A 25,296-nucleotide genomic window follows, 5' to 3' on the forward strand; every position below is an offset into this window, starting at 1 on the left:
ATCTAAAAATTCTGAAAATAAGTCTAAAGATTTATCAAAAGTCATCAATCATGGACGATCATAATCGAATGGTGTTTTACGTGTATATTAAGCAATATACCTCTTCAAGGAGATTAAGGGCGTAACAGGAAAACGAAATGCCGTAGCAGCAGAAAAACTGGCTTACTTTTTCATTCGAAAACTAATCTGAAGTCCAGGAACTATTTAAGAACAATATCTTTTTAAGGAAGACCCTAATGAATAAAATCAAATGCGGTAGAAAATGAACAACTGGAATTTTAATCCATTTTTACATATGAAGTAGGAATTTCATATGTAATTTTATTTCGACCTAGTTTAGACCAACCATCGGTTGGAGAATGTGTGCTGTTTGGGTATGTAAGAAAAATTACCTTTTAAGGGGATTAAGGCAATAATAGAAAAATAAAATGCGGTACAAACTTAAAAACTGAACTTTCAAACATTTTTTTTAAATATTTTTTTTTATATAAACCTAATCTGACCAAAAATAATGGACGATCGTAATAAAGTGGTGTCTTACGTCTGTAGTGAGCAGTATGGAAGGAAAACATGTCTTAACTTAATTTTTCTCCAATTTTCGATACAATTTCTGTCTAATTTAGTATAAGAAAATAGTAATCTCTTTGATTTGCTAAGACTGTTTCTTTGACTTTCTAAGAGTATTTACCAAGTAATTACGTAGAATTACTGCTCATTTTATAAAATCACCAAAGTGTAAAATTTCCTACTATCAAATAATATAGAAGCACGTGCCCTTTGAACGCCATGGTTCATGGTTCGACGATCGGTACCATGTGATGGGGGCACTTTTGCATGTGTCGAATGCTTTTGACCGTGTCTAAGCACCTGGAGCGATGATAAGACGACCTTAAAATTATACTTTTAAAATATAAATATTGACTATAGATGTTCTTCACATAACTTATATGGTATGTGCATAAACAGGTTAAAAATAAAAAAAATCAGGCAATTTTGAATTTTCTGGTTTTGTCAATATTGTGTCCGAATACTCAGCCATTTTCATTGCCGTTTATATACAAAATTTACAATACTAATGTTTGTTTAAATCCCGGTACTGTTTAATTTCGACTTAAGAAAAATACTAAATTATCTAACGGGAGATTAAAATATGACATTGTAAAATCTGACGTATTGCGTGGAATCTATTTAATTGTGAGTACTTTATGGAAATTTATGTATAGGTAGGTTAGTGGGTCTCAAAGGTGGAACCAAAAATTTAAAATTTGATAAAAAAAAATTAAAGTGGAAGGGGTGAGCAAAAAGTGAGTATTTAATGAGCCAGTTGTCATGTATCTGTAGAAACAAGCAAATGTCTAATATAGTATAATTTTTTTGTTGTGTTATAACCTGCAATATTAATATTTATTAATTAATGATTTGTTGTGGTGCTGAAATCTTATAGATCATTGGCAAAGATAAGTGAAAGGAGATAAATGAGTATTTTCATATTTTCTTAACTCCCTGTATATTTTTTCAAAAAATGTTCATATATGGGTGTAATTATTTTAATTGAGTGATTCTTGTACAAATAGTTAAAATGTTAAGTTTCTCGGTTTTTGAGTTATTTTTGTTTTCAACTTACTGTATATTTTCCAAAAAACGCTGAAAGATGTGCCTAATTATTTTATTTCAGTAATTTTGGAACGAATTGGTATGAGCCTAACTTTTTTCATTTTTGAGTTATCGGTATGTCGGTATGAATTATTTGAAAAAGAAAACATTTCCTAATTTTTTTTAACTCCATGTAGATATTTTTCAAAAAACGATTAAATTGGTGTTTAATTATTTTAATTTAGTAATTTTTCAATAAGGTAATAATATAACTTTACAAACCCAGGGAAGTAATGTAAAGTGAATACTTTACGCACCGTAGTAGAAAATAGCTATTTATGTAACAAGTGTGTAAAATGAGCCTTTTTTGATGAATAGGAAACGTGACAATTCCCATGACTAAAAAAGAGGATTTTACACACGTGTAACATACAAATTTTTTTCTACTACCAAAGAAAACATAAAAAAATCAAAAATACTTTACGCACTTAAACGACTTTACGGTAAAAAAAAAACGTTAAAACATTTGTTGGCAAATTATAAATTAAACGTCAAATGTATCTCAAATTACTTTTCACGCACTCAAATAAACGTCAAATTACGCACTAGTACGTAAAAAGACTTTTTTAGGCACTAGTTTTTTACACACCCTGGGAGGTGTGTAAAGTGAGTACTTTACGCACCATAGTAGAAAAAAATATTTTTTCCAACTTTCTGTAAATTTGAAGGCTGTCTTGTAAAGAGGAAATATTAATTGCATCCTAAATAATACCAAACGATTGCCGAAATAAGCGATTCAGATCCCGCTTGTCAACAGCTTCGGGAGAAAGAATAAGGGGAGGATGGGCACTCTTGTCTTGAGAATGAGAAATCTACCTCAAAAGCGAATGAGCCACAACATCGGTTATCGGCATAAAGTTGTAGATAATAAAAGACAACCGATACATTAAAGAACCTGCGGTACCGTTTCAGTAGAAATCATCTATGGTGCTTAGAACTAAATAGAATCCCAGAATAAGTCTCTTCTTTGGTTATCCGCGGGAGACAGTTATGAGTGGCAGTAAAAAAAACACAGTACTACGAAAATGTATTCAAATATGCATTTGGAACGCTAAAACCATGGTAAAAGTCGGAAAAATAGAAAACACGTCCAAGAAATGAAGACAATGAATATCGACATAATAAGAATAAGCGAAATGAGATGAGGCCAGGAGTAGGAAGTATAGATAGAGAAGAAGTTATATTATATAATATTTTATTTGGAAACATCAGATGGACAGCTGGATTATGTAGTTGGAATAATAGTTGCAAGGTCTTTTATTCCAATGTCCGACAGAGCAATGCTACTCCGAGTAAAATCTCATCCTGGAAATATGAATATAGTTCAAATATACAGTGACCGCCTAAAGTTCCGCATAAATTCGATAAAAATTAGAGACATGATTTTTTGAGAAAACGCTCGGACCCGTCGATTTTTATTTTAAGTTGCACATTATTTCACATAAATTTTTGTATACAGGGTGAAACAAAAAAAAAGATATGACGTCATCGTTAATTTTTTTAAATGGAATGCTATATTTTTTATTGCATTTATGCTATTTAGGCATGCTATTAGGCATTTTATGCATTTATTTATATTTTATTGTATTTAGGCGAAATTCCAAGCACGTTTCGTATAACACATTTTATCTCAAAACTCAACTGTTTCCGAAATATTTACATTTAAATAACAAGAAAACAAATAAGTATATAAACACTGCCAATTGTTTCTATTTCCATGGATGCACTTGAATCTCCATTTTCGAATGTCACTGTCATTTCGAAAATTAATAGTTTTTATCAGAATAAATTATGGCTAGTTTAACGGAAACCCAACGAATTGAAATTTTGATGATGCTAGGGTACGGGGATCGAGTGCGCACGCAAAAAGAAGTAAGTGAGCTGTTTAATGCCAAATACCCAAGCCATCCTATTTCTCAGTCAACAGTAGAATAGAGCACAAATTCATAACTTCAGGTCATGTCTTCAATAATATAGCCGGAACGTCAGTAAGACGCATCTTAAAAGCAAATGCCCTTATAAAATTAGACTAATACACGAATTAAATGAGGACCATCCTGATCGAAGAAACCAATTTTGCGAGCAAATGATGAACATTTGCAATAATAACCATCAGTTTGTGTTACGAGTTTTGTTTTCGGATGAAGCAACTTTTTGTTTAAACGGTGTCGTAAATCGGCAAAATTGTCGGTACTGATCAGTGCTCATACACAGTACCGTAAATCTATTAATGTTTGGGCTGGTATCGTGGAAAATAAAGTAATAGGGCCATACTTTTTCGAAAAAAACTTAACAGGACATCGCTATTTGAATTTTCTTCAAGAAGATCTTATCCTTGCTTTGGCTGCTATATACCCAGACGAACAAGACCCTGCTGTCCCGACAGATAATTTGTGGTTTCAGCAAGACGGCGCACCGCCACATTTCTTTCGAGATGTCCGTAATTACTTGGATACAGTGTTCCCAGGAAGATAGGGAATAGGACGAAGAGGGCCAATAGAGTGGCCGGCCAGGTCACCAGATCTAAATCCCTGCGACTATTTTCTATGGGGGTACCTGAAAAGTAAAGTTGAGAAGCCAAACAACGTAGAAGATTTGAAAAATGGAATTAGATATGAAATTAGACGTATATCACCCGAAATAATTGATAGTGTTTTACATGAGTTTGTAAACCGTTTTGTTTTCTGCCAAGAACTAAATGGGGATCAGTTTGAACACTAAATACATTAATAACAGTTTTCACAGTTTATAACATTTTATCTTAATTTGTAAATAGACGTACTTACTTGCTTTCTTGTTGGTTAAATGTAAATATTTCTGAAACAGTTGATTTTTGAGATAAGGTGTGTTATACGAAACTTGCTTGAGATTTCGCCTATATTTCAAAAGTGCAATAAAAAATATAGTATTCCATTTAAAAAAAATGACCGATGACGTCATATCTTTTTTTTTGTTCCACCCTGTATAAAAAAATTATGTGAAATAATGCGCAACTTGAAATAAAAATCGACCGGTCCGACCGTTTTCTCAAAAAATCATGTCTCTAATTTTTAACGAATTTATGCGGAACTTTAGGCAGTCACTGTATTTCCCCTACTGCAGACAAAGAAGAAGAGGAAGTCGAAAGTATCTATCATAGACTTAATAGAACGATTCCCAAGGCACGAAATAAATATCATAATGGGCGATTTTAATGTCAAATTGAAAGTGAGATTGAAAACAGCTTTTAGTTTGGGAGACAAGCTTGGAATATTTGCAGAAAATAACAAATTAGAACTATTAAACATTTTCTACAAATTGCCAAAGAGAAGACTATATACATGGAAGTCGTCATCTACACCTAGTAACATTGTCCATATGATGTTCCAATATGTTAGTTAACTGAAGAAAAAAATAATTCCTCAGTATGAGATGAAGGCTTTACAACAACCTCTAATTAAACAAAAAGCAATCGAATACGTAAACGCAAATAAAAATTTAAATAAATAATTAAAAGAGGTGATTGGCATGCAGGCGGAGGTTAACGAATTCATCCAGATAAGAGATTCAACAAAAATCTTGGATGTCCAGAAGAACAGAGAAGAACACATAAAAGTAATAAAGAACAATACAGAAAGATCTGAACACAGAATAGAGAAGTCAAAGAAAAAGAAGCAGCAGAGAGATGCGCAGAAATAAAAATACTATAAGCCAGACACGACAGCTTTAACACATTTCATTTTATTTCATTCCAACAATGTATTTTTATAGGTCAAGGTATATTTACCAAAACTAAAATAAAAATTTAAAATTATAAAATTATTACATTTAAAAATTATAAAACTGCAATTACAAACACATAGGTATACAGACATTACAAAACAAAGTTAAAACTTGGTTGAAAGTACTCCTCAAATGAATAGAAGGCATTCATTAAAAGGTAGTTTTTTACGTGCCCTTTGAAATTTAATAGGTCAAGAGTCTTAATACCTTTTGGAATACAATTATAAAACTTTGTGGCTAAATACCTGGTTCCGTTTCTGGACCTTTCAAATTGGTTAAAATCTGGCACAAGATCTCTACAGTTTCTAGTTGGATAGTTGTGGAAGTGTTCTTGAGTTTTATAGAGATTTAAGTTTTAATGAATAGAAGGTAGTGTCAATAGTTTAAGCGTCTTAAATGATTGCATGCAATCTTCACGATATCCCAGTCCAGTCAAAATACTAATACATTTTCTCTGCTGTCCAAACACCTGGTCTATATGGCAAAAGTGGTCTCATGACAAAATAGCATAAGTTAGATGAGAGTGAAAATTACTATGGTAAGCTGTAAGAAGGGTTTACAGAGATGTAATGTTTGCCAAAGTTCTAAACAAAAATAGCTGACTGGACAGTTTTTTTGAACCAACTAACCAAATGCTATTCCTATTCTAATCCCGGATCGAGGTAGACACCAAGAAATTTAGCCTCTCTTGCACAATTTCAAAGAATAGGATGCTCGACTGTATTAGGTCTCAAGATAAAGTTAAGTCTTTAAGTTTTTGAAGTGTTAAGGGAAAGACTATTTTATATATAGACTATATTACAAAAACCACTGAAGAAGGTCGTTTTCGGATGTTTGAAAGTCCATGTCATCAATATGTGAAGGATGATACCTTTGGTAGTAAGTTGTGTTGTCAGCAAACAAAATGGTATTTACTATTCATTCTCATAAAAAGGCCAAGTCATTGATAAAAATAAGAAATAGTACAGGTCCCAAGACAGAACTTTGTGACGCTCCATACTTGACTGGTTTAATATCAGATTAATTATGTTTAAAGCAAACATATTGAACTCTGTTTAACAGGTATGAGTCAACCAACCTAACTGCCTTAGGGTGAAAATTAAAGGCATGAGGTTTTTCAAACACAAAAAAATTTAAGAAGTAACTGGAACCTCTAAAAGTGACAAGTTATGAAAATCATAGACACAAATGGAAAAATTATCATTGACAAACATAATCTGAAAAACAGGTGAAAGTTATACCAAGAAAGGCGTTTTGATGATCAAAGACCGGAGATCACGTAATCACTGCCGAAAAAAACTACAGGGACACCCATACTAATCCACGAGGTAGAAGTAGCAATAAAACAAATGAAAAATCAAAAAGCAATGGGATTAGATAATGTTGAGGTTCAATTTCTGAAGCTGCCTGCAATCAGAATTTATAGCGTTGCCCAAAAAACCTGAAGTGCGAGGAAGATCGGGCCATCAGTCTGTGCAAAGTCACAGGCTTAAAGTGTTTATTAAAATCATCTACAGAAGAATTTGCTACAACAAATGGGAAAAACAGATATCCAAAAACCAATGTGGTTTCATAAATGCAGTCGAAACCAGAAAGGCAATCTTAGGAGTTCAAGTTCTAATCCAGAGATGCAGAGACGTCAATTATGATGTATACGCATGTCTAATCGATTATGAAAAACCATTTGAACCCGTTTAACAAAAAATAATCAATATCTCGGGAGAAGTCTGCTTGGACGATAAATATATTAAATTAATTTAAAATTTTTACTGAAATGTTAATTTAAAATTTTTACAGCATGCTTAAAATTTGTTGGAGATTAAACGGAGTAGGTGAAAATACAATGATGGGGTTGAGTATCCTCTCGCCTAACACTCAACTTATATACCGAAAAAATTTTCAACGAAGCCTTTATCGGAGTAGAAGAAGAAATGCTTTTGAACAGAGTCAGACTATATAATATTCGATATGCCGACGATACCATGGAGATAGCAGATAGCTTGGGAGCACTGCAAGATTAAACAACCATATCACGCAGTACAGTTAATAATATGGTCTTAATATCAACGTAAAGAAAACTAAACAAAGGATCATTAGCAAAAGAGATATAAATGGAGATCACCTATATCTCGACGGAACTCGAACGTGTTCAACAATATTGCTATCTTGGAACCACTATAAATGAACAATGGGACAGTGCTCAGGAAATAGAATATTGTATAGGCACAGCAGGAACGGTATTTCATAAAATGGGATGCCATCTTCAAAATTCAACCTGTTTCTTGAAACCAAAGTAAGAAATTTACGATGCTATATCTTTTCTGTTTTATTATATGGCGTTGAATCCTGGACACTTACAGAAGCCATCACTAAAAATCTGGAAGCATTTGAGATGTAGCTGTATAGGAGAATGCTCAGATTATCATGGATAACTAACAATACAAAAATAGAAGTGCTAAGAAGAATTTTAAAAAAATGTAGAAGTCATGTACAACATCAAAAAAAGAAAATTAGAATACCTGGGGCATGACATGAGAAATAAAGATCGATAATCATCACTGCAAATTATAATGCAAGGAAGAGTATTGGATAAAAGAGGGCCTGGAAGAACAAGAACATCATGGTTGCGTAACCTAAGGAATTGGTTTGGAAAAAGAGCTCAGCAGAACTATTTCGAGCTGTTACAAAAAAATTTATAATTGCCAACATCCAAAACAGATAGACACCTGAAGAAAAAAATAAATAGATATGTAATTATTATAATTGAGTGTTATAACATGTTGATATGGATTTTTTGAAAATAGAACTTTTCCTAAAAAATCATGTTTTTAACATCCTGTACATTTTTTCAAAACACGCGTAACTAATTGTCTAATTATTTTAATTGAGTGATTTTTTAATAAATTTTCAAGATTTTAACTTTCTTGGTTTTTTAAAATGCGCAACGATTCTAACAGAAAACAAGTAAATGCATTTGAAACGTTTTATTAAATAAAGTGTTTTATGTCAGTTTTTAAAATATATAAAAAAATAGAAAACGGTATTTCCAAAAAATGATATTCAAGTAAAAATAGTTAATGGTTATTGACAACAACAAAAAAATAGTAATTAAATACATGCATATACACAATTTTTAAATACCAGTACAATCAACTAAAACAATTGCTAATGCGGTGTGCATACCAATCTAGATGATTTACATTAAAAACTCTTTTACTTGTCACTTGTCAATTATATGTCAAGTTTTGATACGTGGCTAAAAAGAGAATAAAAAATAAAAAAACTGTAGTTACTTCCGGTTAAACCCGATGTTGAAGTTTTTTTTAAAAAGAAAATGAATCAGAATTAGAGCTTATTCAAATATCCACAATTTCAAAAAAAAAATTAGTATATGGTTAATAGCTGTGCCACCCGGTATAGTCAAAAATGCGAAAATATGTGTCTAATTATTTAAATTGAGTGACTCATGTACCAAAGCTCAAGGGTCTAACTTTGTTAATTTTTGAGTTATAGGCAAGCTAGTATAATTATTTTAAGTCCAACTTTATTGTAAAAAAAATTTTTACCTCTTTGAACATTTTCCAAAAACGCTTAAAAATGCATCAACAATATTTTCAATACAACAACAAATTCAATAACTTTAATTAAGCAAATATTATATAAAATTTTAAAAGCTTTTTTAGATTTTGAGTTATGAGCATATTTTGAAAAAAAAATTGGGAGGTGGGGAGCAAGTATTTTGTCAAAATCAGCCCTTAGCCTTGAAAAAACGGATTAAAAACCCTTCATACTAATACCCAAAACACAATTATTAGTTAACGACAACTACACATATCCTCATGCAAAAAAAGCAATGTTATGTAATCAAAATCGCTTATCTTAATAGTCCTGTTATTTACATAATACACGTAACTCTATGGGCGCATCAATTATTCTAATTTTATCTGCCTTATCACTGATTTTTTTCTGTATCCGGCAATCTGCCAAGATCCTGTTTCAAAAATCCACAACTAAACAAACACATGCCATTAAACATTCTTAGATTAATACCAGTTTATTTAAACCGTTCGCAGTGATCGAAAAAATCTTGGATCCACCAGAAGAGGTTTCTCTAACCAGAAAAATCCAAAAAACCCTTTTTAAACGTATTAAGATACTAGAATGGCTCCCACACTATTCCAGGGGCGACATTATAGCGGATTTTATTGCAGGACTCACTGTTGGAATGACCATGATTCCACAGTCGGTGGCATATGCCGGATTAGCTGGCCTAAAACCACAATACGGTACTATAAAATTCCTTTAAGAATTATACAGAGTAATTTACGAGGATATGTCAATACTTTAAGTACGTACTCAGAGTCCAAAAATAAAATTAAAAGTTCGCGATACAAATATGAGTCCGCGAGGCCTTCGCTTCCGAAATACAGGGTGTTAAAGTTTTTATTTAATTTTTCTATTTTTTACATAAAATCTATAATAATGTAAATATTGGAATACAAATTAGTATCCGGAGGGTTTTTTGGTATGACTAATTCAAATCTAATCTTAGTATGGCTCTTACTTGTAGAAGGCGCCACCTACACGCCTTTTTACTATTTTGAACCATCAGAAGTTTTTGGTACTGTTCTATATTACATTTTTAGGGAAATTAAATTTTTTTTTTCATTTTTACGTCAAAAAGGTACACCCGCTAAAAATTGATATGAGCAACCGTTATTGAGATATTTGGATTTAAAACAATTACGACGCGTCTGCTTTTATTCTAACAAAATTAAAAAAAAAACAAATATAATGTAACTAAACAATATGTATTTTAATTTTCAATAAAATTATTGTTCTTAAAACAAAACAAATTCAACAAAACATAAGCTAAGTTGCTTTTATAAAAGGTAAAAACACGAAATCTACAGCATCACAAATACATTTAATAAAATTACATAAGTTACATGTTTCGCTCGACTAGAGCATCATCAGATAATAATTAAAATTATGTAACCCGAAAAAAGGAAAATTCAACAAAACCTTACCATAACATAGGACACAAAACACCTGACATATAAGTAAACAACAATAATAAGCTAAATTGTATAATTTTTAAGAATTCCACCATTTTCTTCTAAGCACATGTCAGTTCTGTAGTGAATAGTTTGGGTTGCTCTGTGGATAGATTCGGGCGAATTTCTTAGAGTTATTGCTGCGTGACTACCAGTGATTTGAACAACCGCCAAATGAAATAATTCAAAGGAGTAAGCTCTGGCGATCTAGGTAGCAAATTATACGGCCCATACCGACCAATCCATCGGTTTGGAAAATGTTGGTTTAAAAAAACTCTTAGACGTAACGTAAACTGTAGTGTACACCGCCTCTGGACATTATAGTTGCTCATGCTGCAAAGACATATTTCGACTTACCTTAAGGGGGAAATTTTCGAATAGATTTTCCAAGTGATTTTCAAGAAAATTAATTATAAATGGACCAATTAAATGACCGTTTAACCTACCACACCACAGATTAATGCTAAATTTATCTTGGAAATATGTTTTACCGTAGCGTAAAGGTTTTCATAAGACCATCGGTGTTATACCTATACAACCTTTGATTTACATTAAACCATTTACAGAATTGCATTTTCAATTCAAAATCATCCTCCTGCAAATAATTAACCCACTGTAAATGAAAAAATGTATGTGAAGATTTCTCCAAACAGACGATTGCCTAACTTGGCAAGTATCTGCAATCTGTGTATATACCCTCACTTTTTATGTTTTAAGGACTTGCTATCGGTTACATGAAAAAATCCCGGGACTGTCATTTTAATTCGCTTCATTTATACATTTAAAATCAATTTTTTTCATACAGCTTTGTAGATGGAAACAAACATTAGGCAAATAAATTATTTTTGAATGTTTTACTACACTGACAACCTTTTCTAATTCAACGTCAAGTCCCGCTTCTCTTTCAGTTACAATTTTTACACTTGAAAACATTCCAGATTATCCAACAGTAGCTAAAAATTTCGAAAAATTTTTCTATTCTCTTCTATCTGGAAAATGATGGTAGGACTTTGCGGGGATTGAAGTGAGATCCCATTGCAAGCCACAGACGAATATCACATCCGCATATATACGATGTGATAATTTTGCAACCATAATGACGTACTTAGATCAAATATTTCTTAAAAGATAATATAATAAAATATGTTAACGTTTGCCAGTAACAAAATTTGATCTTATTTATAATAACTCATTTTGCTATTGCTAACTAACACGACGAAAGATGGCAATGCCTACCAGCAGTTCTATTTTTTTACAATACATGGCATTTTGATAAAAATAATTCATTTTTAAAAAATGAGATGACTTCTTAAGATTTACTTCAATATTTACATTATCGTAAATTTTATTAAAAAAAAAGAATAAATACAAACACCCTTTATTTCGGAATCGAAAAGGCCTTGCGAACCCATATTTATATAGACTTTTGATATCTATTTTTAAGCCCTGAATACGTACTTGAAGTATTGAGATTTCCTCATGAATCACCCATTCTATATAGAAATATTTATTTATATTTAATTCTTTTTAGGTCTTTATACGGCGTTTATAGGCTCTTTCACCTACGTCTTCGTAGGTTCCATCAAAGAAGTGTCCATAGGACCCACCAGTCTTATGGCACTATTGACTTTCTCCTATGTCGTGGGCAAACCTATCGAATGTGTGATTTTGTTGACTTTTTTGGCCGGTTGTATTGAACTGGCTATGGGATTGTTTAAATTGGGTAGCAAATAAAAATATATACATAAATACATTAATTAATTTATTAATAATGCCAGGTTTTTTGGTGGATTTCATATCTCCCTGCTTGACAAGTGGCTTTACTTCAGCCACCTCTATCATTATTATCGTGTCGCAGCTTAAAGGTTTTTTGGGCATTCAAGTGAAGAACCATTCGACTTTTCCTGCCATACAAGAAATCTGTGGGAAATTAGGGGATATTAAGTTTCCCGATACATTATTGGGGGTGTTTTGTGTGGTTTTTTTGCTGGCAATTAAGGTAAGTTTTATAAGCGGTTTGCAGAAATAAACTTTAATGAACATATCTATTTTAGCAACTAAATAAAGTCAAAACAAGCACACCGTTCACTAAAAAGCTGCTATGGTTCATATCGATTTCGAAAAATGCTTTGGTAGTGTTTTCGTGTTCTTTGATGGCATATATTTGGTATACCACACGTGGTTCTACGCCTTTTAAATTAACTGGTAAGTTTTCAAAAATATTCCTTCATAAACCCCATGGAGTTTGAATAAGAGTATTAGAACCTTAACAGTATCAAAGTCATATCCAAAATTACACTAAATAGGGATGGATCCTAAAATAATTGTATCTGGATAAACAGATTGAACTTCTGAAAATAAAAGAGAGGAATAAGACAACTTGGCATGAGATGCTAGAAATAAGAAAACGACTTCAATTACCTGAAAGAAACAAAAAAAACTTCAAATTACCAAAATACATAAAAAAAAATCATTTTCACAAAAAAATTGGAAATAATTTCTATTGCCTCAAAGGTATAAAAAATTACTTTTAAAGATAAAATTACTTTAATTGCCTAAAGAAACCTGTTAAAGCCATCTTATTCAACATTTCTTTATATTGTGTCAACATTTCGATTTCATTCTCAGGTCATTCAAGGTTAATCTCAGGATAATATAAATTAGTTGTCTGCTCTAATAAATAATATAAAGAAACATTAGCAAATATAGTAACGTTCAAGGACTATGCAATATTTTGTATGTATTGCTATTTTATCATTATCACAATTATTTATTACGGCCGAAAAAGTGATCTCCAAGCTCGTACTCGAGTTCATAAAGATCCTGGAGAAACTGCTAAAGGTGTGCTGCAGGCATGTCTGGGTACCTGGTCAGACATGCTGACAACGAGGAAGCTGACTCCCTTGCTACACTAGGATCTGCGAAACAGCTGGTGGGGCCTGAACCCATAATCGGTATAGCTAAATGCGTAGCAGCTGCATCAATGAAGTGTTTGCTGGACAAATGGATCCTCCAAAGATAGACTGAAACACCTGACATGAGACTGGGCTAAGGCCACGAACTTAATAAATATACCTGGACTGTTAAAGCAAATAGCCACCATGACCAAAAATAGCCGCTGTCTGGTTCCCGCCATTTTATAGTGGTTATGTCCTTTTGATGTTAGTCACTCTGAACAATTTTCGTGTTGCCAAAAAAAGATATACTAAATAAAAGTAACGAAGTTGACGACGCCGACATTTGACATGTGATTTGTCAAGAACTTAAGTATAAAAAGTCGTGACTCGTGCAGAGTGGTGAACTTTCTCCCCTTATAAATAATGAAATTATATTATATATTATATAAGAAAAACATAGTTCAAAAATTAACGAAGGTGCCTTAATTTTAAAATGCCCTAAATTTATATCCTTAAAATCTGACTGTGTAGAAGGATATTGTCGATGTTCTGGAAAGCTTTCCTCTAAGGAGTATAGTATTTGTTAGGTGGCGAAACTAGTTGCCAGTAAATATAAATTATGAAACATCGATGCCATATTTTTCTATACGTCTTACTTATCAATGCCAGGTAAGTTGTTGTTAAAAACAACTACCTATAGAGCTTCTCTTTTGCTCTCTCTTAAACTACTAATTTCCTTTTTATAATTTTTTTTATATTTTAATATATTGGTTAACTCATTTGTCTTTTGTTATCTAAACGATAAAGTATATACTTTTTAGTTACATCATTACATTTTAGTATTAGAATTCGTAAGTTACAAGTTTATGAGAACAATAAAACACATATTTTAAAGTGCATGCATCTCTCCCTGTAAGTTAATTGAAACTTCGTAAATTTTAAAGAGTTTCTTAAGCAAGTACAAGAAAAATATCAGAACTAATTCAACTATCTTAAATTCTTATAGCTAAATTTAACTTTCTATTTCGTTTTTGTAAATATAACCTCCCAAAAACCTGCGCCAGAGGTTCTCAATTTTTTATAATTCCTTCTTTCACGTTGATATTGTGAAATTATACTTTTAATTTTTCTATCAATTTCCATCCAGTTGCTGTCAATTTCTTTATATGAATCAATTTTTTTAATCTTATTTTTATAGTTTGCATCATTTGGAACCCACAAATTTCTTTGTTCCCTTAAGACATCTATTTAGGTAGCGATTTCTTCGCTTGTCCAATGTTTTTTTGAAACTTTTTAAAAAACCAATATACTTAATAAATATAAATCTTTTAAGCTTCTACGGAGTTTCAAAACAAATTTCCTACCTAGTGTAAGAAAACACTTCCAATCTTAAATTAATCTATTATTCAAGTCAACATGAAAGTCATGGTTTAACTAACTTTTAAAATCAATCCTCTTTTTCATTTAAATCCACTTATTTAGCTTATCAACAAACTAGCCTGCACATCACACAAATACATTAGCCTCTCGGCGTCTTAAAACTGCTTATGCTTTAAATTTTATATTGAGAGTCTTGAGACCCAAACCCTATTGAAATAAAACGCGCTTGTTGAATTATCTGCACAGACTAACTTTATTTCAGTAGTAAAAATATAAAGAAGACAAATATGCTGATGCTTCTGTAATCAGAAACAACGGTGGCGTAACTATAGATCTGAATACTTTGGGCTTTATTTTCAACACTCCCACTAGCACAAAGTATTACTGAAACTTAACCTAAGCCGTATTTTCTAAACCAAGAAAATTTAAAAATTTGTAATGTTTAACACTACTTAAACTCTTTGTAAAAACATCTGCTGGCATATCAGCTGTTGGTAAATATTCAAGCTTTACTAAGTTTTTTGCTATAATGTCCCGAATAAAATGATGACGTGTGTCAATATGCTTTGACCTCTTATGATATATTTGATTTGCAGACAACTTAATTGCGCTTTGATTGTCATTAAACAACCTAATAGAGTTACATACGCCTGTTAACTCAGCTATTAAACTTCTTAAATAAATCGCTTCTTTTGAAGCTTCTAGCTAACAGCCATGTACTCTGCCTCGGTACTTGACAAAGCGACAGTTCGTTGTTTTCTAGATTCCCATGATATTGCAGAGCCACAAAACTTAAAACAAAATCCCGTGTATGATTTACGGTCTGTTAAATCACCAGCCCAATTGGCATCAACAAAACCTTCTAATTCTGCTTTATCATCTTTATCATATTTTAACCCATAATTCACAGTACCCTTTGGATATCTTATAACACGCTTAGCTTGCTTTCAGTGTGATTCATCGTAACAATTATTGAACTGGCTTAGATAGCTCACTGAAAATGCGATGTCAGGTCGGGTTAAAACGGCAAGGTATATTAAACAACCAATAAGTTGTTTATAATTTTGACTTTTAATAAGATTAACATTGACTTCCATAGGCGTACTCACATTTTTACAATCTTACATATTAAATCGTTTTAATACCTGATTAAGATATTGTTCCTGATCTAAAAAAATTTCATTAGTATTTTTATCAATGTTAACTCTCATTCCAAGGCATTGCTTTACCTGCCCTAAATCTTTTATTTTAAAATGCTTCCCTAGTTCCAATATCAAATTATTTCTCTTAATTTTATCATTCGAAAAAATAAAGAAATTATTAACGTACAGCGTTATAACAGTCATTAAGTCATTTATTTTAGTATATAAACAAGGTTCTTGTTCAGATTTTTTATGTCCTAAATTTTTAAGACATACATCAACCCTAGTATACCAAGCTCTAGTAGACTGTTTAAGACCGTAAATGGCTTTCTTTAATTTTAGAACTTTATTCTTACATTCAGGTGTTTCGAAACCTTCAGGTAATATCATAAATACAGTTTCTTCCAAAATACCATTTAAAAACGCAGTTATAACGTCTAGATGTATTACATCTAAATCAAAATTAACAGAAATTGCAAACAACAATCTAAGAGTAGAGTGACGTACTACAGGTTAAAAAGTTTCACCAAAATCTATACCTCTTTTTTGCGTAAATCCCTTTGCCACCAGTCTCGCTCTATATCGCACATTGTTTTCACTATCAACTTTCTTCTTTAACACCCACTTGCACTAGACTATAGTTCCATCTTTCGGAATGTCAACCAACTCCCAAGCTTGGTTTTCCTCAAAAGACTGCATCTCTTCTTGAATAGCCTTTCTCCAGTTTTCACCTGGTCTTATTAATGCCTCGTCTATAGTCACTGCGTTTTCAAAAGTCTTTGATTTTGGTATCCGTTCTGATGATCTTCTCAACACACTTGGAACTTCATCTTCAACCATTTCAGTATTCTCCCATACTTCACCAGAACTATCGGATGAAACTTCATCGTTCTCAGATATCTCATGGTTACTTGATTCTCCCACTGAAATTGAGATTTCTTCAACTTTATCAATTGGTATATTTACAGAACTTTCTATGGGAATGCCTATTTCTTCTCTGGTTTCTTCCATAATCACTACATCTCGGCTGGTAAAAATAGTATTTTTCTTTGGACTATACACCCGATATCCTTTTACTTCATCATCATATCCCACAAAAATAATTTTCTCAGCCTTTCTATCCCATTTCACACGCTTCTCCTTGGGAACGTGAACCATCACGGAGCTACCAAAAATCCTTAGATTTTTAGCATCTGGTTTCCTGCCCGTCCATAACTTATACGGAGTTTTATCAAGTTCAGTAGCAAATGACCGATTACGTTAGTAAACTGCAGTATGAACTGCTTCGGCCCAAAACTGCTTTCCCAAGTTAGCATCATAAAGCATGCACTTCGATTTTTCAATGATAGTTCTATTCATTCTCTTAGACATCCCGTTTTGTTGTGGATTATAAGGGTTCGTTCTCTGATGTATTATCCCATTCCTATTTCAACAAAACTCACCACCATTGTCTGATCTAAGAATTTTTATCTGTTTACCTTTTTGATTTTCTACCAAAGCCTTAAAATTTTTGAAACAATTGAAATCCTGGTTCTTAGTTCTCAAAAAATAAACAAATGTCATTCGGCTAAAGTCATCTTCAAAAATGAAAAAATATTTTGAGTGGCCAAGAGAGATTATTTTCATCGGGCCATATATATCTGTGTGTATTATCTCTAAAAATTCTCTAGCTCTATGCCTCTTATTTTCATATGGTAATTTAGGTTGCTTACCTTCGCAACATATTTTACAATTTTGTTGCACAATTTGTATCATACCTGGGTACATTTATCTGATTTTAAAGTATTTAATCTATAAACTCCATTTGTCAGATCAGCTCTTCCGACTAAGTCACCATATTTATTATAAATTTTGAAGCAACTATCCATAAATTTGACAACAGTACCATTTTTTATCAGCTCACTAATGGATAACAAATTTATTGCCAATTCAGGAACACACAAAATGTTTTTAACAGTTATCTCATAATTATCACGTCCTACAACAGTTGTCAACATTGCATCACCTAAACAGCTTACAGGTATATTCGTCTTGTCAGCAATCATAATTTCTTGCATGTTTTCTGAGCTAGTGATATTTTCCAACCATTGTTTATTGGCAGTTAAATGCACACTCGCACCCGAATCTACATACCATTCTGATTTACTAAATGACCCACTTAAAAATACGGCACTAAACGCATGTGAAGTCTTTTTCACATTGGGACATTTATTTTGATAATGGCCAAATTGTTTACACTTATAACACTTAATCTTTTTATCGGCGTCGGCATCCGATTTCGATTGTTTCTTAGTGTTTTGTTTATTACGCCAATTTTGCTTAATCATAAAAGCACTGCCGACGTCCACTTTCATGTCTAATAGTTTGTTCTTTATTGAATCGGTACTGATTGTGATTCCCAAATGATCAATTGCCATAATTATTAGCGAAAATTTTTCTGGCAATCCCGCTAATAATAAAGAACCAATCCACTCATCATTTATGTTAAAACCTCGCAATCTTTGCCCGGTTTCAACAACTTGATTTACATAGCTACCCATGGAGTCAGTTTTCTAGTCGCAATGAAATTAAATTCCTGAGCAATGATATTTTTCTGGCAACTCCTTTATCGTCAAATAGAGCCTTTAATCTGTCCCATAAATCAATAGTTGTAGTGGCATCCCTTATGTGAACATATAAAGAAGAGTCGATTGTTAGGATTAATTTTGCTTTTGCCTTATCATCACAGTCTGTCACAACTTCTGATATACATTTAGATAGGCCTTCTAAAACCAGAAAGTTTTGCGCGGCAAACGCCCAATCATCATAGTTTTCCCGTCCTTTTAACTTAGGAACATTCACTATATAATTTCCAGCCATTCTTGTGCAATCACTCGATCACGATAATTATACTAAAAAACACGGTATCACATTTCGAAGCTTATCTTGGCTTCGCGACGCCTGGGCCCATAACCTATTGAAATAAAACGCGCTTCTTGAATTATCTGCACAGACTAACTTTATTTCAGTAGTAAAAATATAAAGAAGACAAATATGCTGATATAAGCTTCTATAAGCAGAAACAACAGTGTGGTAACTATAGATCTGAATACTTTGTTATTACTCTGTACCTCTTTTTTTTTTAATTTACTAGGTTTAATTACTTACCTACTAATTTGGTTCAAAAATCGAAGACGTTAAAAAGAGCAAAATAAAAATATACCAGTCATTTAATTCGACTCTGCGAATTACGACACTACTGTTTTAACTAAACAAACTCAAGTTTCAAAACACGTCGAAACCTTTTGATGTTACCGCTTTCGAGCGGAACCCAAAAAACAAAACTGCCACTGTCGTAAAACACGCGAGTCTTCAAAAAGTTTGCGAAAAGTTGCAACTTAGTTTTATTCGACTCAAGTTTGAGTTTTGTTTTTGTTTTGTCCGTTTAGTGGAAAACTGGCTTAATACCTCCTCTGCGTAACCGCCCTTTAGCTGTGATATCTGAAGTTTTTATCCCGGTAAAATGTAGTTTTTTAATTTAACGAGAGAGAACTACGACTTCGGTAAGTGTTTTTGAAAGTTTTCCTTTTCTCTCCCTTTTTGAAACTCTATAATATGCATAAGGTCATTTACAAACATAAATGTAAACTTATATTCTTCATTATTTTTTTTTATCAAATGTTTGCAAAAAAAGGGAAATAAATGCTAAACACCGTTTATTTCTATCTATGGTAGAGCACTGAAGATAAATTAAATATATTTTGAAACGTTGGCTAGAAACAAATAGTTTTTTTAACAATTGACCAATTCACCCATAAAATTCCAACTTCTAATAAAAAATATTTTCAAGAGCCCAGGAAAAGTGGCCTGAAACAAATAAAAATTTAAAATAATATTTATTGCCAATTTAAGTCAGTTTTTAGCCTCCTGCTTGGAAAGAAGGTATGTACATTATTTACTGTCTTAAAAAAACTTCACATTTTTTAGGCCCAGTTCCAAGCGGTTTACCAGAAATAGGCCCTCCACCCTTCACCTCCCAATCCACCAACCAAACAATGACCTTCGTCGACATGATTTCCTCTCTCGGCTCTGGCATAATTGTCGTACCGGTAGTAGCTGTGCTGGCTAACGTTGCCATCGCCAAAGCTTATAGTAAGTAAAACTTTTCCGATCTCTCGGAAAAAATCTTAACCTAGATGATCACCCCTAGGTTCGGAGGCAATCGTAGATGCCTCCCAAGAAATGATCTCTTTAGGTCTATGTAACATATTTGGGTCTTTTGTAAAGGCCATGCCTAGCTGCGGCGCCTTTACCAGATCATCTGTGGCTAGCAGCAGTGGAGTCAGAACCCCACTTCAAGGAGTTTACTCAGGTTAGAGTTACTTGTATATTCAATAAGATATAATAGTAACAATCTATGTTTGCGCACCCCAAAATAAACAAAACACCTTACATTGAAAGCTTTCAATTGAATTGAATTTCGTCAATTACAATTGACTATCATGAAAGTCAAAGAGAACAACAACACGTCTGCAACCTAAGAAATATATTCACATTAGTCTAGCGCGTTCAGCCATAGGCCATCATCAGGGTTATAACTCTACAAAAAACGTCAACAGTTAAATCATCAAAATTGCAGTTCTAGCTCATTTCTTTTATCCTACATAAGGTTAAAAAAAGTATAAAAATTACAAGACTAAACAAAATTAAAAATTACTTAGTCGTTAAAGGACGACTCTACTAGAACGAACATAGAGAAAAACCGTTCTACATCGTTCTACAAATGGCCTTCTTATTTTAAAAAACTTACACACTAACCAGAAAGTACTTCACCCGCTGAGTAATAAGATGCGACTGTATAGCTGAGAATGTTTACATTCATTAGCCAAAAAAAATTGTAATAAATGTTTAGTATACTGGAAATAAAACTCATTAAAGTGCAGTCAATTTAATTAATTATAATGCTCACATTTTACATTGTTTTGTCAATATGATTAGTAAAGAAATTAAATTAGAAAGGAGCATTAATATGGAATGTTATGGGCCGTATCAGTTGCAAGATCAATAAAGATCTTAGAGCAAAGGCATTAAATTATAATCATAAAAAGTTTTTGTATATTGGGTTAATGGTACTACTATTGGAGGTGATTAAATTTAGGTATTCAGAATTTTGTTTTATTTCCTAGGTCAATTCCCTATGATTGTTGTTTTTAAATTTATGATTAATTTGACTATTATGTACAATAAGAAAACTATGCCTACTAAGCTGTATATGTAAACCAAAAGAAGATTTGAAGAAAGGTGATTAAGATGTTCTTTTTTATATTCTTGTTTTAAGTTTGCGTATTGTTAGCCCAATATAGGTGGATGTACAGTCAAAGCAGCTAAGGAGGTATGGAAAATTTTTTTGTTTAGTATTTACTAAAAGCATGCCAAGTGTATTATAGGATTTAAAAGAAATTTTGATGTTTGGTATATAATCAGTTAACATTTTAGAAATTTGGAACGAAATAGAACGTCTAAAAGAGAGAGCAAGGCAAATGTTATTTATTAAATTGTTGTTTAAAGAGTTTTATTTATGTTAGGGTATGCAAATAGACAAAACTTCTAGATTTATATTTTGAGATTATTTGTCAACAACATTTGGATTATAGCCAATATTAACTGCTAATAGTAATATAGCTCTGTACACGTAACAATTATTTAAGAGCTGACATTTTGTGGGAGTAAGGATGATTCGAATTAAATTGAATTTTTTTCAGTTTAATTTTTTTCAAATTTAATTCAAGAAAATTAATGCAATTATTTTCTTGACTTAAATATCTTGACTTTTAGGAGGTCTAAAATAATATTTGGCTAAGAATTTTCAGTATCAATTATGGTTAGGTAATCGTCTAAAAAACGGACCTATTTTCTAACTTTATTATTAGTTGGTAGAGGGGTAATAATCGAGGATTCAAGAGGATTTAGAAAAAGGTCGGCTAATAAAGGAGAAAGATGGTTGCCTATTGTTAGGCCCGTTGTTTAAGAATAAAATATATTTTTGAAAATGAAGAAATTTTGAGAAAGGCAAAATTCGAAAACTGGCAAAATGTAAGTAAGTTTGCCTTGAACTATATGTAGTAACTAACTACTAGTAATTAACTCTAAAAGAGAAACTGAAACACTATGCCCATTGTTATATTGATAACCGTTATCAAGTGTAAACTGGTTAACGGGTAAAAAAAAAAAGAGTTTACACTTCATAACGGTTGGAGATACTTACCAACCGAAACGTCGTGTTACATTAAATAAATAAAATAATGCAAGTTCGACAAGATGTTTTCATAAATAAATTTGTTACATCGAATGAAACTAAAAGGTCATTTTTGGAAATTATCATAAGTTTTAGCCTCTAAATCAACTCTTTTGAATTTTTAATGGTGTGTCTCAATCCTAATCAGGTTAATCTCAATCCTACATCAATGTACAAACCGAGATTTTTGCAAATATCTTGAAATACGATAGGCTCGTTATTAATTTGTATCTTTAAATTTTCCAATAGGTGCTGCCTTAAATTTTGTTTGGTAAACAACTTCGCAACAGATTTCTTAGCGTTTAACTATAAGCCATGTTTTACAAATAAATTATATAGACTTGACAAGTGTTCATTTAAACAGTCACCAGCATTGCGCGTATTTGACGAATCAAAAGATAACATCAACTGAGTATCATCAGCATAACTATGATGTTTAGTATACTTTAAACATTTAAACAAAACGCACGTATAAATCAAAAAAAGAAGAGGACCAAGAACACTGCCCTGAGGAACTTCCATAACTACAGCTATGTCTTCCGAAAAATTGTCATTTAAACAAACTCTTTGCTTTCGATGTGTGATAAAGCTTTCCACGAGTTTCATTGCAGCATTAAAAAATCCTACAAAACCAAGTAACGACAATAAAAGCTTGTGGTTAAGCATATCGAAAGATTTGCTATAATCTAGCATCACTAGTATAACAGATTCGTTTTCATCTAAAGATCGAATAATTTTATCCATCACATCGCATAGAGCGGTCGCACAGCTATGATTGGAACGGTATCCAGACTGCTTCAAAGGAATTATAGAATTGTTGTTTAAAAACAAGGTAATTTGTTGCTCAAGACATTTCTCTAGAACCTTCGATAATATAGGTAGAACACTTGTGGTACCTTATGTATTCTATAAAGAAATAAACTAGAATTCCAATTTTAATAATTTTTACAGATTTTAAACTGTTGACGTTGTTTGTAGTCATAGCTCTGATGATGGCCTACGGCGGAAAGGGCTAAGTTAATATTAATATATTTCTTACGCTGAATTGTTGTTGTTGTTCTATTTGACTTCCCTGGAAGCTTTCAAGTTATGATTTTTAGGCACAGTAATCATCTTGGCCCTTAGTTTCTTGGCCCCATACTTTTTTTACATACCAAAAGCCACTTTATCAGCAGTCCTTATTGTTGCCGCCAGCAGTCTTGTGGACTATCAAATATTCTTCATCTTGTGGAAATGCAATAGTAAGTCTTAGTCAACAGCACTTAAACTAAGATTTAAGTAATTTTGTTTTTTAGAAATTGATTTTCTGATGACTTCAATGACTTTTATATTTGGTGTGATGGTCAGTGTCGAATTGAGCATAGTCATTGGGGCTATTTGTAATACTTTTATTATGCTTAAGGCTTGGTCCAGGCCGAAGGTCATTGTAGAACCCAGATTTGTAAGCACTTATAGTAAATAATATTTTTTTGTTCAAATATTTTTTTTTTAGACTTTAAATGGGTTGGAATATTTATATATTATGCCAGAGTTGGGATTATTTTATCCAGCGGCTGATTACTTATCAGAGTGTATTAAAAAGGGACACATGAAGTACCCTAACTTGCCTATCGCCTTAGATTGTATGGGGGTGCTGCAAGTCGACTATTCAGCTACAAAGGTAAGCGAGATAAGCCTACAAGAAATACAGTTTAATAAAAAAGTAATCAATTTTAGACCATTGAGGCACTAGCAAAAACTTACAATAAAAACCGAGTGGGGATACTATTTATAAATGTGAACCAAAGGGTGTTAAAGACCCTTAGTACCATTTTACCAGAAGAATATTTAGGTTTGTGTTTGAGTGATGATGGAGTCGATGCCAAAGGGTTTTCTGTGAGAGACGTAGAAGCTGAGGAGGAGCTTTTGATTAAAAATGACAACTTGGAGAGGTTTTCTCATAACAATGACCCTAGAAAAGGGTCTCTTGTAGAAGTAGAATAGTCCTTAGCACTGTCGATTTATGTATATATGTAAATTAAATAAACATTATTTATTTTTGCCATAAATAAAAGTTTATCAATCATTATGCGCTTGACATAGCAAAACGATGTGGGCCTAGTCCGTTATTTCAAACAGATAAAACTTACTTTAAAATTATATATACTACATAAAGATTTTTTCACTTCACATTATACTTTGGGCCTACGAATAATTACTAGTTATACACCTGTCCCATTTTCACCCTTCGTTTAGGTGAATTTCTGGCTCCTGCCGTATTTTTTACAACCCCATGTGAAACTGCCATGCACCCTTAATAGCACGTGCAAGCTGCTTCCTTTTTATGGTCCGGCGGTTTCCAGGTTTTATATGGAAAAAAACGCAGACGGTTCGAGTTGTAAAATGTGTATATATAAGGGAAAAATATATAGGAAAAAAGGGATTTCATTGTGACATGGGTTATCCTTTAGTTGAATAGGGATTTTAAGAAATCTGGTGACAGTAAAGTTTCTTAGGCCAATATGTTCTACATAGAAAAAAACAATACAACGGAATTTTATTTTTCCTTAGAACATTTTAACATTCATTTGAAAGGCCCTTCAATGTTCTAAATATTTTTCTATGTAGCTTAAAGTGATTTCTTCTAGACAGTTCTAGGTATTTCTTATTTCTTACAGGTAAAAGAAGTTATGTTATTTTCAGCTGGAGTGAAGACTCTTTTCTTAATATTGTTTTCAGAAGCATGTCAACTGCTCGAAAGAAATTAAATACATTACTTCAAATATATTTAATTCAAACTCAAAATAAATTTATTTATCAATAAAATTACATAATTAACAATTTACAATAAATAAACCATTATGATAAATAGGACCATGACTTGATTATGAAACCGTTAGCACAGGTGCAAACCTGTGTAGCAAGGCCCTTTATTTAAAAAGGATAATAAATAAAAACAAAGAATAATAATAGCTATTAACCTGACCAATACAAGTACTTTTCTTAATACAAATTCAATAAGCAAATAGTTAGTGAAAATGTCTAGAAATAATGAATATTTTATTTACGCCAAACTTTGGTATTTTAATACTTTTAGTGTGGTACCTACATCATTTTAAAATTCTTACATTTTTTTATAATAGATCATCAAA

The 25,296-nt window shown here is 32.2% G+C and overlaps 1 protein-coding gene across 1 annotated transcript; it reads left to right on the top strand.

Annotated features, from left to right (window-relative positions):
• The first annotated feature begins 1,183 nt into the window (after positions 1-1,183).
• On the top strand, positions 1,184-24,230 carry LOC126737211 (sodium-independent sulfate anion transporter-like). The gene is made up of 11 exons (XM_050441991.1): positions 1,184-1,304; positions 9,489-9,701; positions 12,004-12,195; positions 12,251-12,471; positions 12,527-12,677; positions 19,858-20,022; positions 20,081-20,242; positions 23,266-23,406; positions 23,461-23,606; positions 23,658-23,825; positions 23,882-24,230. Coding segments are annotated over exons 1-11 (1,827 nt in total). The 5' UTR covers positions 1,184-1,303; the 3' UTR covers positions 24,149-24,230.
• Positions 24,231-25,296: the final 1,066 nt, after the last annotated feature.

Source organism: Anthonomus grandis, chromosome 6 (assembly GCF_022605725.1).
Source record: "Anthonomus grandis grandis chromosome 6, icAntGran1.3, whole genome shotgun sequence".
NCBI lineage: Eukaryota > Metazoa > Arthropoda > Insecta > Coleoptera > Curculionidae > Anthonomus > Anthonomus grandis.